Below are 18,183 nucleotides of genomic sequence, written 5' to 3' on the forward strand. Positions count from 1 at the left end.
AAGTGTCTGTCTAGGAGTGTGTCAAAATGGTTGTTGTTCTACGTCTAGTGTGGTAATGTAGTGGGTAGTGCTTGTCACTCTCACTTTCAGCTTCCACCACTGGTTAGCAGTCTTGCTCCATCATGTTATGCAATGCTAATAGAGACTGATCCAAAAAGACTACTGGCAGTAATCGCGGTGAGAAGAACTGAGCAAAGGGGGATACTGTGCTATGCTCTACATTCTATGTTTTTCCAAGTGCTGATGAAGGGTCTTGAATTGATCATAGAGTAGGTTAAAAGGTTAGTGCGATATAATGGGCTGAATGGTCTGTATAGTGCTGTATCAGTCCCTCATCAATTTAGGTGCAAACCATCCCTTTAGGTCCCACCTTCCCTGAATTAAAGCCCAATGATCCATGAATATGATGCTTTCCCTCCTGCACCATCTCCAAAGCCACGTATTAAACTGTGTAATCTTTCTATTTTTTGCCTCACGAGGATGTGGCATGGATAGCAATCCTGAGATCACAATCCTGGATGTCCTGTACTGTAACTTACAGCCTAACTCCTTGAATTCACTTTACAGGACTTGTCACCCCTCCTACATATGTCACTGGCAATGCTCCCTGTAAGGTGTGCACAAACACACATCTTGTGCTACTAGCGTACAAAGGAATTTAAACTGCACACAAAAGGTTGTCACCCTCTACCTCACTGGCACGTTAAGTATATTTTCATGATCGCACATGATCACATTACAGGGAACACTGGGCTTTAATTCAGGGAAGGTGGGACCTGTACAGAAGGGATGGTTTGCACCTAAATTGGTGAGGGGCTGATAATCTAGCAGGAAGGTTTGCTAGTGCTACATGGGAGGGTTTAAGCTAAAATTGCAAGGGAACGGGAACCAAAGTGCCAGAAAAGATAGTGCAATGGTTGTGGAGAAAGATGTTGGAAAGCCTACACACAAAGTCAAGAATCAAAAGGCTGAGCATGTTGGAATTGATGTTCATTTTTAGGGAACCTTGGTTTTCAAGAGATACTTAGGCCCTGGATGAGAAAAAGAAGGGGTTTCATAATAGGTATAGGCAGGTAGGAACAAATGAAGTACTTGAGAAGCATAGGAAATGCAAGAGAACACTTAAGTAGGAAACCAGGAGGGCTAAAAGGAGGCATGAGTTTGCTCCAGCAAATAAGGTGAAGGAGAATCCTCGGGGTTCCTACAGATGTTAAGAGCAAAAGAATAGCAAGGGACAAAAACAGTCCTTTAGAAGATCAGAATGGTAATCTATGTTTTGGAGCCGAAAGCAATGAGGGGGATCTTAAGTGAATTTTTTGCATCTATGTACTTGGGAGTGGACACAGAGTCTTTTGAAGTGAGGCAAAGGAGCATTAACTGCATGGGTCCTATACAGATTACAGAGGAAGAGGTGTTTACTATATTGAGGCAAATTAGGGTTGATAAATCTATAGGGCCTGACAATGTGTTCCCTCAGACCCTGTGGGAGGCTGAAGCAGAAATTGCAGGGGCAATGGCAGAGATACTTAAAAAATCCTTGTCATAGCTGAAGTGCTGGAGAATTGGAGGATAGCTAATGTTCTGTTGTTTAAGAAAGGCTCTAAGAATAAGCCAGAAAATTATAGTCTGGTGAGCCTGACATCAGTATTGGGAAAATTATTGGAAGGTATTCTAAGGGATCAGATATATAACTACCTAGATAGACAGGGACTAATTAGCGACAGGCAGCATGGCTTTGTGCATTGTACGTCATGTTTAACCAATCTTAAAGAGTTTTCCGTGGAAGTTACCAGGAAAGTAGATGAAGGCAAGGCAGTGAATGTTGTCTATGTGGACATAAGAAATAAGAAATAGGAGCTGGAGTAGGCCATGTGACCCGTCAAGCCTGCTCTGCCATTCAGTAAGATCATTGCTAATCTGACCATGGACTCATCTCCACCAACCTGCCTTTTCCCCATAACCCTTAATTCCCCTACTATGCAAAAATCATCCAACCTTGCCTTAAGTATATTTACTGAGGTAGCTTCCACTGCTTCATTGGGCAGAGAATTCCACAGATTCTCCACTCTCTGGGAAAAGTAATTCCCCTCATCTCATCCTAAATCTACTACTTCGAATCTTGAGGTTACGTCCCCCAGTTCTAGTTTAAGACTTTAGTAAGGCATTTGACAAGGTCCTGCATGGGAGGCTGGTCAAGAAGGTTCTGTCGCTCGGAATTCAGGATGAGGTAGTAAATTGGATTGGGCATTGGCTTTGTGGGAAAAGCCAGAGAGTGGTAGTAGAGGGCTGCCTCTCTGACTAGCAGCCTGTGATCAGTGCTGTGCCACAGGGAACAGCGCTGGGCCTGTTGTTGTTGTTGTTGTCATCTGTATCAATGATCTGGATGATAACATGGTTAACTGGATCAGCAAATTTTCAGATGACACCAGAAATAGGGGTGTAATGGACAGGGAGGGAGATTATCAAAGCTTGAGGTAGAATCTGGACCAGCTGGAAAAAAGGGCTGAAAATGGCAGATGGAATTTAATGTAGACAAGAGTGAAGTATTTCACTTTGGGAGGACCAACCGGGGTAGGTCTCACACAGTGAGTGGTAGAGCACTGAAGAGTGTGATAGAACAGAGGGATCTGAGAATGCAAATCTGTAATTCCTTAAAAGTGGTGTCACAGGTAGATAGGGTCGCAAAGAAAACTTCTGGCACACTAGCTTTCATAAAGTGTTGAGTATAGGAGTTCGGATCCTATGTTGAAGTTGTATAAGACGTTGATGTGGCCTAATTTGGAGTATTGTGTCCAGTTTTGGTCACCTTACTAGAGGAAAGAAGTAAATAGATTTCTGTTATTTGAGGACCTGAGTTTAGGGAAAGGTTGAACAGGTTCTGACTTTATTCTCTAGAATGCTGAAGATTGAGGGAAGATTTGATAGAAGTATACACAATTATGAGGGGCATAGGGTAAGGGCAAGCAGGCTTTTTTCATTGAGTTTGGGTGAGAATACAACTTGAAGTCCTGGGTTCAAGGGGAAAGGCAAAATGTTTAAGAGGAACATGAGAGGGAACTCCTTCACTTTGAGATGGTGAGAGTGTGGAACGAGCTGTCAGCGCAAGTGATGGATGCAGGGTTAATTTCAATATTTAATAGAACTTCGGATAGGTACATGCATAGGAGGGCTATGGTCAGGGTGCAAGCTGATTAATGGTTCAGCATGGACTAGATGGGCTGAAGGGTCTTTTCTGTGTTGCAATGTTCTATGACCATCCCTAAAGCTTTCAAACAAAAAAATTAAGTTGTTTCCCCAATTCTGACAAAGGGCCTTGATCTGAAACATCAACTGTCTCTACAGACTTTGCCTGGCCTGCTCATTTTTGGTTTTTACATTAGAAATGTACCTTTAGGTTGTCCTAATTCTTGAATCATCCCCACTTCCCACCTACTCTGTTCAAATGTTATAGAGACTTTGCCTGAATGACCTTCTCCCCAGAAAGAAACTACAATCACAAGATACTGAATCATTCCCCTTTGGGGGTAAGTGTTTAAATGTTGTGAAACTACGTTGGAGCTAACTTTCATTTGCTGTGTATCTCCCATGTTTTCTGTTCTGATTTCTGGTTTCCAATGTCTGCTGATTTTAGTCACTTTTATAGGCTTGATTTCAGCAACACTGAGGACAGAGAATGAGGGAAAAGTTGGTGCATGGTGCACCTGAAGCATCCCAGGAGCAAAGAAGAAAATGTTAAGAGGTGACAATGATGGTTACTAACAGAGATCACTGACAGGAGCCTGTCAAAACCCCAAATTGACTCACCTCCCTGGGGAAAATAATACCTCAACCCTGTGAAACACCAGAAACTCTATTTGTGGGTCTTTCAATACCAATATTCATTCATTCTCTTCAGAAATGAAACTAGAAACTGAAGTTACTGGAGAGGAGAGATGAGGTATTTCCCAAAATCACAGCAAGATATACATTTGTGCCAAGGATTTGTTCAATTAAAGAGCAAAATTGGGTCTGCAGTAAAGTATATCATTCATTGCACTTTTAGCCTTTGAGGGAATTAATACTTACAGATTCTGGTTTGAGGAATCAGATGCAGGAATGCAGAGATACTTCATGTCCTGCCAGAAAGAAAGAAGTACATCATTAGTGGAGGGCCAGTGAGAACTCAGCCTCTCTGCCTGCCTTCTAAACATTAGGGAGAGGGCTCCTTCCTTGACATAATTCATTAGATAGCAACTCCTCAACAATCTGCTGAAGGAACTCAGTGGGCCGGGCAGTAGCTGTGGAAATCTGGTCAAAAAAGCTGCATCAGAACTTTCAATTGACAATGCTTTTTCCCCTAGATGCCACTCAAATAGTTGAGGCCCTCCAGCAGATCAAGTGTTGCTCCACGTTCCTGCATCCACAGGGTCTCCAAGTCCGCAATACAACTATTTTTCATAACTATCTCACTGTCCTCACCATAACTATTCTCCATTGATTCCAATATTGCAGAAAACCAGATGGCAGGTTAACATCAGCAGTGCACCCAGTCCATAAGATATAGGGGCAAAATTATGCCACTCAGCCATTGAATCTACTCCAATATTTGATCATCAGTGATTTATTTTCCCTCTCAGGTCCATTTTCCCATCTTCTCCCCATAATCTTTGACTCCTTTACTAATCAAGAACCTATCTCTCTCTGCTTTAAATATATGCAATAGCTTGGCCTCTACAGCTGTCTGTGGCAATGAATTCCACAGAAACCCAGTTAGTGGGCTGTCGATTGGTTTAAAATTGTCTTCATTTCTAAATTTCATTATGGTGTCTGTCACTTTTAAGGCAGGGAACGTGCTCCATTAAACATGTTTTAGTAATCCCGCTGTGTACTAAAGCCATCTGCAAACAGTCCATGAGGTAAGTGGGATTCTATTATTTGCATATTTTGCTATATTTATCATGCAAAGACCTGAACATTATTGTTACTTCTATTTTTCTTACAATTATTTGTGGCCTTGTGGAGAGCTGCAGCTCAGGACAGTGTGTTCATGCCAATCTGCAAAATGTTAGAATGCCACAAACTTCTGATGATGCGTGCCAGTTTTTTTTTAACGTGTCATTGCCTTTGTTAAGTTAGCAGTGAAAAAAGTATTCCATCGAAGCATTATGTAGCCGTGGTCTCTGGCAGTGGTCCCAGAACTTTGCTCTTCCTATGCCTTTGTTCCCAGCAGAGACAATATCGATAAGTTCATAAGACACAGGAGCAGTATTAGGTCGGATGGCTTGTTGTGCCTACTCTGCCATTCAATCAAGGTTGATCTTTATTTTCCACCCCATTCCCTTGAATTTCCCTGTAACCCTTACCCCCTTTCTGTATATGTACATTCCAATGAGACAGGGAAGTTATGATAGGGTACAGGAACCGTGGTGTACAAAGGCTGTAATAAATCTAGTCAAGAAGAACAGAAAAGCTTACAAAAGGTTCAGAGAGCTAGGTAATGTTAGAGATCTAGAAGATTATAAGGCTACTGGGAAGGAGCTTAAGAAGGAAATTAGGAGAACCAGAAGGGGCCATGAGAAGGCCTTGGCGGGCAGAATTAAGGAAAACAAGTATGTGAAGAGCAAAAGGATAAGACGTGAAAGAATAGGACCTATCAAGTGTGACAGTGGGAAAGTGTGTATGGAACCGGAGGAAATAGCAGAGGTACTTAATGAATACTTTACTAAAGGAAAAGAATGTTAGTGATTGTAGTGATGACTTGCAGCAGACTGAAAAGCTTGAGCATGTAGATATTAAGAAAGAAGATGTGCTGGAGCTTTTGGAAAGCATCAAGTTGGTTAAGTTGCCGGGACCGGACAAAATATACCCCAGGCTACTGTGAGAGGCAAGGGAGGAGATTGCTGAGCCTCTGGCGATGATCTTTGCATCACCATTTTTGACTGGAGAGGTTCCGGAGGATTGGAGGGTTGTGGATATTGTTCCTTTATTCAAGAAAAGGAATAGAGATAGCACAGGAAATTATAGACCAGTGAGTCTTACCTCAGTGGTTGGTAAGTTGATGGAGAAGATCCTGAGAGGCAGGATTTATGAACATTTGGAGAGGTATAATATGATTAGGAGTTGTCAGCATGGCTTTGTAAAGGACAGATCATGCCTTACGATCCTGATTGAATTTTTGAGGATGTGACTAAACACATTGATGAAGAAAGAGCAGTAGATGTAGTGTATATGGATTTCAGCAAGGCATTTGATAAGGTACCCCATGCAAAGCTTACTGAGAAAGTAAGGAGGCATGGGAGCCAAGGGGACATTGCTTTGTGGATCCAGAACTGGCTTGCCCACAAAGGCAAAGAGTGGTTGTAGACGGGTCATATTCTGCATGGAGGTCGGTCACCAGTGGAATACCTCAGGGATCTGTTCTGGGACCCTTACTCTTTGTGATTTTTATAAATGACCTTGATGAGGAAGTGGAGGGATGGGTTTGTAAGTTTGCTGATGACACAAAGGTTGGAGGTGTTGTGGATAGTGTGGAGGGCTGTCAGAGGTTACACGGGGACATTGATAGGATGCAAAACTGGGCTGAGAAGTGGCAGATGGAGTTCAACCCAGATAAGTGTGCAGTGGTTCATTTTGGTAGGTCAAATATGATGGCAGAATTTAGTATTAATGGTAAGACTCTTGGCAGTGTGGAGAATCAGAGGGATCTTGGGGTCCAAGTCCATATGACGCTCAAAGCAGCTGTGCAGGTTGACTCTGGTTAAGAAAGCATATGGTGTATTGGCCTTCATCAATCATGGAATTGAATTTAGGAGCCGAGAGGTAATGTTGCAGCTATATCAGACCCCACTTGGAGTACTGTGCTCAGTTCTGGTCACCTCACTACAGGAAGGATGTGGAAGCCATAGAAAGGGTGCAGAGGAGATTTACAAGGATGTTACCTGGTTTGGGGAGCATGCCTTATGAGAATAGGTTGAGTGAACTTGGCCTTTTCTCCTTGGAGCGAAGGAAGATGAGAGGTGACCTGTTAGAGGTGTACAAGATGATGACAGGCATTGATCGTGTGGATAGTCAGAGGCTTTTTTCCCAGGGCTGAAATGGTTGCCACAAGAGGACACAGGTTTAAGGTGCTGGGGAGTAGGTACAGAGGAGATGTCAGGGGTAAGTTTTTTACTCAGAGAGTGGTGAGTGCATGGAATGGGCTGCCGGCAACAGTGGTGGAGGCGGATATGATAGGGTCTTTTAAGAGGCTTTTGGATAGGTACATGGAGATTAGTAAAATAGAGGGCTATAGGCAAGCCTAGTAATTTCTAAGGTAGGGACATGTTCAGCACAACTTTGTGGGCCAAAGGGCCTGTATTGTGCTGTAGGTTTTCTATGTTTCTATGTTTATCAATCAAGAACCAATTCATCTCTGCCTCAAATACACCAAATGACTTGGCCTCCATGGCCCTCTGCAACAACAAATCCCACAGAATCACTATCTTCTGGCTGAAGAAATGATTCCTCATCTCAGTTTTAATGGAGAACCCTTTGATTCTGGGCTGTGCCTTCAAATCCTAGACTCGCTTTCTAATGGAAACATCTTCTTCATGTCCACTCTATCCAGTAATTGGTACATTTCAATAAGATACCCCCTCATCCTTCTGATCTCCAGTGAGCACAGGCCCACAGGCATCAAATTCTCCTCATGTTAAGCCTTTCATTCCCAGAATCATTCTTGTGAACTTCTTTGGGACCCTCTCCTGGGCTGGTACATCTTTCTAAAGGGACCAAGCTCTGTCTTCAGAGCGTAGTATGGCATCTAATCGAAATAAGAGAGCATCTGCAGATGCTGGTACTTCAAGCAAAATGCTGGAGAAACTCAGCAGGCAAAATGCTGGAGAAACTTAGTAGGCAAGCTAGTATCTATGGAAAAAACACAGTCGACGTTTTAGGCCGAGACTCTGCCGAAGGGTTGACTACTTTTTTTCCCATATGTGCTGCCTGGCCTACTGAGTTCCTCCAGCATTTTGTGTGTGTTGCTTGGTATGGCATCACCCCAAGGCCACAGTAAATTGGAGAGAGTTGTATACACAGCTAGGTCCATCACAATAACCACAGAGTCCTCTCCATGGATTCTGTCTACACATCCCATTGCAGTAAGTCACAATATGGGAGTGACTGATTGCAGTCTCAACCTTTCTTCCCTGCAGGATTGGGGTAACTTTACCAACCCTTCAGGCTAAGTCTGGACAACAGATTGATGGAGTGGATTTCTTCTGTATGTAACATTTACATTTACAAATAGTATACTTAGTGCCATCTTGAGAAATCTTGTCTATCAACTTCTCCAAGAACTTAAGCAAGATGCATGGCTCACCACAATTCTGATTTTCCAGTGTTTGAAACAATGGAAAATTCCCATTGTGTGAAAGCCAGCATTGCAACTTCATAAGCACAAGAGATTCTGGAGATGCTGGAAATCAAGAGTAATGCACAAAATGCTGGAGAAATTCAGAAGGTCAGGCAGAATCTATGCAGAGGAATGAACAGTCAACATTATGGGCCGAGACCCTTCATCAGGAACAGTTGAGTGAAGGCGGTAGTGGGACCTACACTATAATGTGTCCTCAATAAAGAATTTATTTATTGAGCGAGTACAGAGTAGGCCCTACCATTCCTCTGAAACATACTGCCCAGCAATCCTCCCGCCCTTCACCCTTAATCCAAGGCTAATCATGGGACAATTTACAATGACCAATTAACCTACCAGCTGGTGTGCCTTTGAACTATGGGAGGAAACCAGAGCACCTGGGTCATGGGAAGAATGTACAAACTCCTTATGGGCAGTGGCAGGAATTGAACCCAGGTCATCGGTACTGTAAAGCATTGTGCTAACCACTATGCTACCTTACTGCCCCAATTTTTAGTGAACTTAACTATTCCTGTATGGTGGTCTTTTGCCCCGGTAGCTTAGTTATGCCTGAGCCTTTTAGAACCTTGATAAGATCGTGGAGAGTCACCAAGCTGGCAATAATTCATGGAGTCTGCACTTGAATGAAATGAATGGTATGATTGTTTGACCAAATTCTTATTACCCCAAGCAAGAGGAGAGCAGATCAGAAGCAGAACCTCAGGACTTAATGTAAAAAGCTGATGTAAATTGAAAGACGATTATGCTATGTAGCATGTTCCTAGAGTGAGCAAATTAATTCCAGCTTGGCTATTTTATGTCAGCATCTGGATTTGGATGCATAACTAAACTTTCATCATTTTCTGTAGTTGCATAAGTTTATGTAGAAATCCAATTATCAAAATGAGGAACTCACATTTATATTAATGCTAATGTGATATTCTTTATCTGGAAACATTTTCAGAAGATTTAAGGGGTAATTCCAAAATCCCACACAGTCACACTTTAAGGGCGTGCAGAGTCAAGATTTGAGAAAGTACCTCCTTGCTTACGGATCAAGAGTTGGAAAGGGTGGATTTACCCAAACATCTCTTTTCATAATTGACATGGACGCAGTGGGTCAAACAACATCTTCCTGTGCTCTAAATTTCTAGGACTCGCACCACATAATTGTCTGGTGACGATCCCCTTCAACAGGGGAAAGTACAACCACTATCATCGCCAAGTTCCCCCATTCTCAACATCCTGGAAGTTAGTCCTGACCAGAAATCTAACTTGACCAGCACACCAATACAGTAATGATAAGTGCTGGCCAAAAGTGGTCCTGTTCCAAGTAACTCCCCACCTGATATCCCAAACATTTTCCACCATCTATGTAACACAAGTCAGGAAAACTGTGATGTAGATAACTGCAGCCATGACAACAAAACAGCCCCACGCCATTCAGGACAAGACATCCAAATTGATTAAGATTCTATCTATTGTACTATTGTACTGTGTAAAAGTGCCGAAGCAAAAGTTTGCATGGTCAGTACTTAGTGACATCCCCTTTGGCAAGTATCACAGCTTGTAAACGCTTCCTGTAACCAGCTAAGATTCTTTCAATTCTTGTTTGGGGGATTTTCGCCCATTCTTCCTTACAAAAGGCTTCTAGTTCTGTGAGATCCTTGGGCCATCTTGTATGCACTGCTCTTTTGAGGTCTATCCGCAGGTTTTCGATGATGTTTAGGTCAGGGGATTGTGAGGGCCATGGCAAAACCTTCAGCTTGCGCCTCTTGAGGTAGTCCATTGTGGATCTTGAGGTGTGTTTAGGATCATTATCCTGCTGTAGAAGCCATCCACTTTTCATCTTCAGCTTTTTTACAGACGGTGTGATGTTTGCTTCCAGAATTTGGTGGTATTTAATTGAATTCATTTTTCCCTCTACCAGTGAAATGTTCCCTGTGCCACTGGCTGCAACACAAGCCCAAAGCATGATTGATCCACCCCCATGCTTAACAGTTGGAGAGGTGTTCTTTTCAAGAAATTCTGCATCCTTTTTTCTCATTGCATCTAAGAAGTTCTAATTTCACTTCATCAGTCCACAAGACTTGTTTGCAAAATGCATCAGGCTTGTTTAGATGTTCCTTTGCAAATTTCTGACGCTGAATTTTGAGGTGAGGACGCAAGAAAGGTTATCTTCTGATGACTCTTCCATGAAGGTCATATTTGTGCAGGTGTCGCTGCACAGTAGAACAGTGTACCACCACTCCAGAGTCTGGTAAACCTTCCTGAAGGTCTTTTGCAGTCAAACGGGGGTTTTGATTTGCCTTTCTAACAATCCTACGAGCAGTTCTCTCGGAAAGTTTTCTTGGTCTTCCAGACCTCAACATGACCTCACCATTCCTGTTAACTGCCATTTATTAATTACATTACAACCTGAGGAAACGACTACCTGAAAATGCTTTGCTATCTTATAGCCTTCTCCTGCTTTGTGGGCATCATTTATTTTAATTTTCAGAGTGTTAGGCAGCTGCTTAGAGGAGCCCATGGCTGCTGATTGTTGGGACATGGTTTGAGGAGTCAGGGTATTTATAAAGCTTTGAAATTGGCATCACCTGGCCTTTCCTAATGATGACTGCTATCAAGCCATAGCCCTAACAAGCTGATTAAAGTCTGAGACCTTGGTAAAATTTATCTAAGAGCTCAAATCTCTTGGGGTGCTCAAACTTTTGCATGCCACATAATGTATACAACTATAAATATAATATAATATAATAATTAAGTTAAAATAAGTAGCACAAAAAAATGGCAAGGCTGGACACCGTGGCAGGAGTGTAGGACAGTTGGTAGAGTAGGAGTGTCAGGGAGAGGGTTGGCATGAGTGCAGATATACACAGCCCTGAGACACTAGGCAATGTCATTTAATTCCAAACAATTGATTTATTGCCAATTACAAAATTCTGCTTCTGTGTCTTAAGGTACTATGGTCTTATAAAACCTCAGCATTACATCCCTGCTCTTGTACTCTACACCTCTTGAAATGAATGCTAATTTTGCATTTGCCTTCCTCACCACGGTCTCAACCTGCAAGTTAAATCTTAGGGTCTTCTGCACAAGGACTAACAAGTCTCATTACATCTCAGATTTTTGGATTTTCTCCCCATTTAGAAAATAGTCTGCATATTTATTTCTACTACCAAAGTGTATGACCATGCATTTTCCAACATTGTATTTCATTTGCCACTTTCTTCCCCATCCTCCTAATCTGTCTAAGTCTTTCTGCAGCCTTCCTGTTTCCTCAATACTACCTGCCCCTCCACCAAACTTCATATTATCTGCAAACTTGGCAACAAAACCATCTATTTCATCACCTAAGTTATTGATATACAACAAAAAAGAAGCAGTCCAACACCAACCCCTGCAGAATACCACTAGTCACTGGCAGCCAACCAGAAAAGGATACTTTTATTCCCACTCACTGCCTCTTACCAATCAGCCAATGCTTTAACCATGTTAGTAACTTTCCTGTAATACCATGGGCTCTTAACTTGGTAAGCAGCCTCATATGTGGCACCTTGTCAAAGGCCTTCTGAAAGTCCAAATATACAACATCCACTACTTCCCCTTTATCTATCCTACTTGTAATCTCCTCAGAGAATTCCAACAGGTTCATCAGGCAAGACTTCCCTTAAGGAAACCATACTGACTTTGTCCTACCTTGACCTGTGTCACCAAGTACTTCATCACCTCGTCCTTAACAATTGACTCTAACATCTTCCCAACCACTGAGATCAGGCTAACTGGTCTATAATTTCCTTTCTGCTGCCTTCCTCCTTTCTTAAACAGTGGAGTGACATTTGCAAATTTCCAGTCCTCTGGCACCATGCCAGTGTCCAATGATTTTTGGAAGATCATTATTAATGCCTCCACAATTTCTACCACTACTTCTTTCAGAACCCTAGGATGCTGTTCATCTGGTCCAGGTGACTACGTATTCTCAGTTCTTTCAGCTTTTTGAGCACCTTCTCCCTTGTAATGGTAACTACACTCACTTCTCTTCCCTCACACCCTTCAGCACCTGGCACACTGCTAGTGTCTTCCACAGTGAAGTCTGATGCAAAATGCTCATTTAGTTTATCTACCATCTCCTTGTCCCCCCGTTACTATTTCTCTGGCTTCATTTTCTAGCGGCCCTATATCCACTTTCATCTCTGTTTTATTTTTACATACTTGAAAATGCACTATCGATTCCACAGCTTTCCCCAAACTCTCAGCTTCTACCATTGAGAAGGATAAGGGAAGCATGGGCACACCATAACTTTGTGATCCTCTTCACAACAAACACCACCATTTGGAAATACAGTGCCATTCCCACACTTAATCCCAGAGCTCTCTCCAACAGCATCAGCACCAGAAGAGTTGTGGTGGTTCAAGATAATGGCTTACCACTACCTTCTCGAGGGTATTTAGGATAGGCAGTCAATGCCTTATTAGGAACACCCTCATCACACAAATGAACAAAATAACCCTGCCTCACTTTGTTTCGTTCAGCACATAATTCCTTAATGAATTCAAATCAGAAATTAATGTTTTTAATCTCTCACTGTGAAATCTCAAAGAGTTTGCCAGCCAATCATGTGGCAGCAACACAATGCATAAGAGCATGCATACATGGCTAGGAGGTTCAGTCGTTGCTCAGATCAAACATCAGAATAAGAACTTTCACCATTGGCACCAGTCGGGTTGGTTTGAATATGTCAGAAACCGCTGATCCCCTGGAATTTTCACGCACAACAGTCTCAACAGTTCACAGAGAACCATGCGAAAAACAAAAAAACTTTGAGTGAACAGCAGTTATGTGTACAAATGTGCGTTGTTAATGAGGGAGTCTAGAGAAGAATGGACAGACTGGTTCAAGATGACAAGAAGACGACAGAAACTCAAATAACCACGTTAAAATGGTGGTGTGCAGAAGCACATCTGTGAATACACAACACATCGAATTTTGAAGAGGATGGACCTCAGCAGCAGAAGACCACAAACTTGCACTCAGTGGCCGCTGTTTTAGGTACAGGAGGTGCAGAATAAAGTGGCCATTGAGCATAAGTATCTGTGTGAAGTCCACAGGATTTGTTTATTTAAATTAAAGTATCTCAGTGTGGAATCCCCTTCTTACTCAAAGCTAAAGTCAATGTGAAATAAGCACCATAATCGTCCATTCAGGTGATTAAGCCAGAGTATTGCATCACTGTAGCAGAACACGCTGCTGTTTCTGAATCAAGCCATTACATATTTCATGGAACGTTGCAAGGAGAGTATTTTTTTTTCTTTTGCTTTATGTATCCACTGAATAAATGTTCTGGACTGACAATGTTCCCGGTGGCCTTTGCAGAATATTGAAGCTGGGAATGCTCACCTCTCTCACACATTGGTTGTTTGTCCATCTTTGATCATTTGGAGTTTTTCATTGATTGGATTGTGTATTCCTTTGTATTCACTCTGAATGTTTGCAACAGAGTGAATCACAAGGTTGCATATGGTGGCATATGCGTACTTTGATAATAAATTTGCTTTGACCTCTGAACTTGAACTCAGAATTTCATAGAGTATTTGCTTCCAACACGATAAGACTCCATTCAACTTTCCAGTAGCATAGAGTCAAGAGAGATGCAGGACAGAAACAGCTTCATTTGCCCACCTTGTCCACCTCAGCTCAAGCACCTAGCTTCCCCACCATCACGGACATCTTCAAAAGGTGATGCCCCAGGAAGGCAGCACCCATCAACGAAAGACCCTCATCATCCCTCTTCTCCTTACTACCATCACGGAGGAGGTACAGGAGGCTGAAGACACACACGCAATGTTTTAGGAATAGCTTCTTCCCTTTTGCATTAGACTTCTGAATGATCCATGTATCCATGAGCCCTGCTTCACTCTTTTGCTCTCTTTTTCCACTATTTTATATATATATTTGTATTTTATCTTTTAGTAATTTTTATGCATCGTATTGTACTGCTGCCACAAAACAAAACAAAAAATCACATCGGTTAAGTTCCACTTCACTTTCCTCACATTCCAGTTAACACCCTGCCTAATTCCAACGTACTAGGAGCCAATGCACAGCAGCAAATTAACCACATAATTTTGGAATGTGAGAGGAAAGCACGCAGATGAAATCCGTGTGGTCTCAGGGGGAACACACAAACTCGGCACAGACAGCACCGGAGGTCAGGATTCTGTCTGAGCCACAGGAGTTGTGAAGCATCACTTCCGCTAGCTGCACCACTAGGCCATGGCAACAAGGTTGAGCTTGCTGTATCAAAGGTGGGGCACTGGGTTAAAAAAGGGTGTGAGTGATTTCAAGCTTAGTTAAAGGCCTGGTGGTCCTCGTATGGATGTGCTCTATCTTCAATGCAGTACTCAGGCACGCACAAAAATCCTGTTGCCATGTGGCAAGCAGTACCACCCTCTTTAAACTCCACCCATAATAAAAAGTTACATAATGAGAATCTTCACCGCCAAATGAAGAAGCAAATGATTCCTTTTTACAACCCCATGGCAATGAGGTGCTTTCACAGGAAGTGTTTCATGCCGGCTTGATACCAGCTAGACGGTTGCGAGAACATGTGACGTTGGTTGAAATCCTCGCAGACCTGGTGTACACATCTGCATTTGGATAGTAAATGGTTGCAATAACAATACTATTAAGAAATAAAGTTATTTTTCGATTCTCTTTAAAAGATTAATATTAATAATTTCAACAGGTTTGCTAAACTGTCTCATTGTTTTCAGTATGTCTCTGTTACACTTCTATTAATAATAAAACAATGTGCAACACAAGCAAACTGCTGCCTATAAGATGACATACATAAAAAATAAACAACAAATTGTCCTTTTTCCTTTAAAAAGTCCATAATTGTTGCTACTAATTCATTGATCAATGATAATCTCTGTTTAAAATTACCATGGCATGTGCGAGACATTTTTAGAAAATTATCACCAATTTGGGCACACAATCTGAAAAAAGGTTTGCCACCCCTGCACCACATTCCCCAGAAGACTAGCACAAGGTGGTGAATCAAGGAGTGATGTACATGGACACGTTTTTTGGTTCCAAAATGCACAAGTTTGAGGGGAAGAACAATGAGAGAGTAGACTCAGAAATATTTCAATAGCATGAAGCACTTTGGGGCGTACTGAGAGGAAGTGAAAGGTGACTTAGAAGTAAAAGTCATTTGTTTCTCTCTTTCTGGATTTCTTATTTGGGTTTCAGCAGTTGCCTGGCATTACTTCAGACTCATGCCAGGGCACAGAACTCTGTCACGGAAGCCACATTCACCAATGTCCACAGCTCTGATGCAATGATGCACAATGCTCTCCAGCTTGGTTTGACTTCATCTCGGAACCAGTCTATTTCTGGCATCCTTCCAGTGAACCTGGAAGGGTGATGCACGCTCCAGCTCTAACCCAAGGCTAGTGTTGGTCACACAGCAGCTCCCAATGAAGGTTACGTTCAGAGAGCATTCCTGCAATCAGGAAAAAGATCATGGCTGCCTCTTCTGTAATACAGACATGCTCTTCCTTTGGGATTGGGCCCTGGAAAGTAATACTTGTGCGATCTTATTGGCTGGGTTTGCCTGGTTTGACAATACATTGCCTGCATTGGCAAAAGGTCACCTGTGTTAGCAATAAAGGATAGCAGTCCAAAACAGTTTTAGCGAAAAAATGTCTCAAACAGAATTAAAGTCTCAACCCAAAGTAGCAGGCTTCCATTTCCCTCCATGGATGCTGCTTGCCTTGCTGAGGTCCTCCAGCACTTTGTGATAGACTGCCTGTGTTGACAATAGATTACCTACACTGGCAATGGTCTACTTGGGTTGGCAATAAATCCCCTGTGGTGCTGATAGGCTGCCCGTGATTAACAAAGTTAACAAATTTCATGACACATGCTGGTGATATTAAACCCAGTTCTGATTCTGATGGTGATTGGTGCCACTGTTGACAAAAGTTTGCATGTATTGTTGATAATTTGTGCTTGTTGTCAACATGTTGTTTGTGTTGGCATCACACAGTGTCTTCTGAGCCCTGTAGCTGTAGCTCAGTGAGGGACCTGGGAGAGGTAAATTTACTGTCCAAGCGGAGACATGCCCAGCTGTCATTCCTCAAATCACAGCAGTATTTTGAGGCAGAGGGCAACTATCGCTAGTTGCATGGTCAGGCCTATAATCCAGACAAACGGCCTGCAGTGGCTACACCAACTACTGAAATATGGTCTCCATGTGCAGTGCAAAAGGAGCATAAAGAAGAAATCAGTTCACAAGTTAGCCATGAACTTTCTCATCTCCAGTTCCTATATTGCAATTGCATTCAAGCCAAAATTCTTTTTATTCTTTGGGGTTACACCAACTTGATTAGGGGATTAAAATTTTCCAGGCAGTTGTAGACTGTACAAAGCAAATATGCTGTCTACCATGTCCTGGGTTATTGGCGGGCTTGCCTGGCTTAATTACTGTAGCAACATCTCCTCCCAGCCAGTGCTCCTGTACCCATGACATTGAGGAACAGTTGTACCAGCACTGGAATCTCCGGGATGAGGCTGTCAAAGAAAAGCCTGACTAACTGTCCCTTTTGGAACAGAGATAAGGATATTTCTTAAGCCAGGGGGTGGTGAATCTGTGGAATCCATTGCCACAGGCGGCTGTGGAGGCCGAGTCACTGGGTAGATTCAAAGCAGAAGTTGATGGGCTCTTCTTTTTTCCAAGGCATCAAAGGTTACAGGGAGAAGGCAAGAGAAATCAGCCATGATGGAATGGCAGAGCAGACTCAATGGGCCAGATGGTCTAAATCTTCTCCTGTGTCTTATGATCTAAACCATATGCTGCCATCCATTTCTTCTGCGAGTTAAGTGTGCATTTACTTCATGCACTGATAGCAGTGGAGCTTGTCACGGATTGAAAGAAGCTGCAGAGGGTTATAAATTCAACCAGCTCCATCACGAACACTAGCTTCCCCACTATCAAAAGCACCTTTAAGGGGCAGCCCCTGAAGAAGGCAGCATCCATCATTAAGGGCTCTCACCATCCAGGACATGCCCCCTTCTCATTGCTACCATCAGGGAGGAGGTACAGCAGCCTGAGGACACGCACTCAGTGTTTCGGGAACAACTTCTTCCCCTCTGCCATCAGATTTCTGAACGGTCCACGAATCCATGAACACCACCTCACTATTCTTCCTTGAGGCTATTTATTTATTTTATTTCTTAGTGTAGCTTATAGTAACTTTTTGTCTTGTATTGTACTGCTCTCACAAATTTCAAGACAGTTATTAGTAATAATAAACTTGATTCTGTTTCTGTTGAAGTAGGTAAAATTAACAGGAGATCTCTCTTGCTCCGAGTTCATGTTAAACACTCCCTTTACGCTCTACACCACCTAGGAGGGAATGGAGTGCAGCCAGACTTTTGAGATATCAAAGTAGGAAACAAGTTCAATGACTGGAGCACTTGAAGCAACGGTAATCCACGTATTCGGAGTATGGTCTGTGTATTATTCTCTCTCTCTCGCTGCTCCTAGAGGAAGCATCTGTGTTTGACTGGTCTCCCCCTCCCCCTCTCGTTCGATGCTGCTGGAAAACGGTGCCAGAGTCTTGAGTCTTGGCCAAGGTTTAATCGACATGGATTGTGAATTGGACTCTGCAGTTCATGTTATGATGTGTTTTGGGTTTCCGATCACTCCTGCTTTTATTGCTATTTTGTGTGGATTTTGATCGCAACGGACTGGCTCTGCGGCCTGCAGTCAACAAATGACACAGCACTAAACTGAACTGAACAT

At 42.6% G+C, this 18,183-nt stretch overlaps 1 protein-coding gene across 1 annotated transcript in view; it reads right to left on the reverse strand.

Moving 5' to 3' along the window:
* The window catches only part of dusp22a (dual specificity phosphatase 22a), a 201,285-nt gene that overhangs the window by 80,684 nt on the left and 102,418 nt on the right, over positions 1-18,183 (reverse strand). Inside the window, exon 5 of the mRNA XM_073070362.1 lies at positions 4,066-4,115. Coding sequence (XP_072926463.1) covers positions 4,066-4,115 — 50 coding nt within the window. The remainder of the gene's footprint in view (positions 1-4,065; positions 4,116-18,183) is intronic.

This window comes from Hemitrygon akajei, chromosome 17 (assembly GCF_048418815.1).
Source record: "Hemitrygon akajei chromosome 17, sHemAka1.3, whole genome shotgun sequence".
NCBI classification, from domain to species: Eukaryota; Metazoa; Chordata; class Chondrichthyes; order Myliobatiformes; family Dasyatidae; genus Hemitrygon; species Hemitrygon akajei.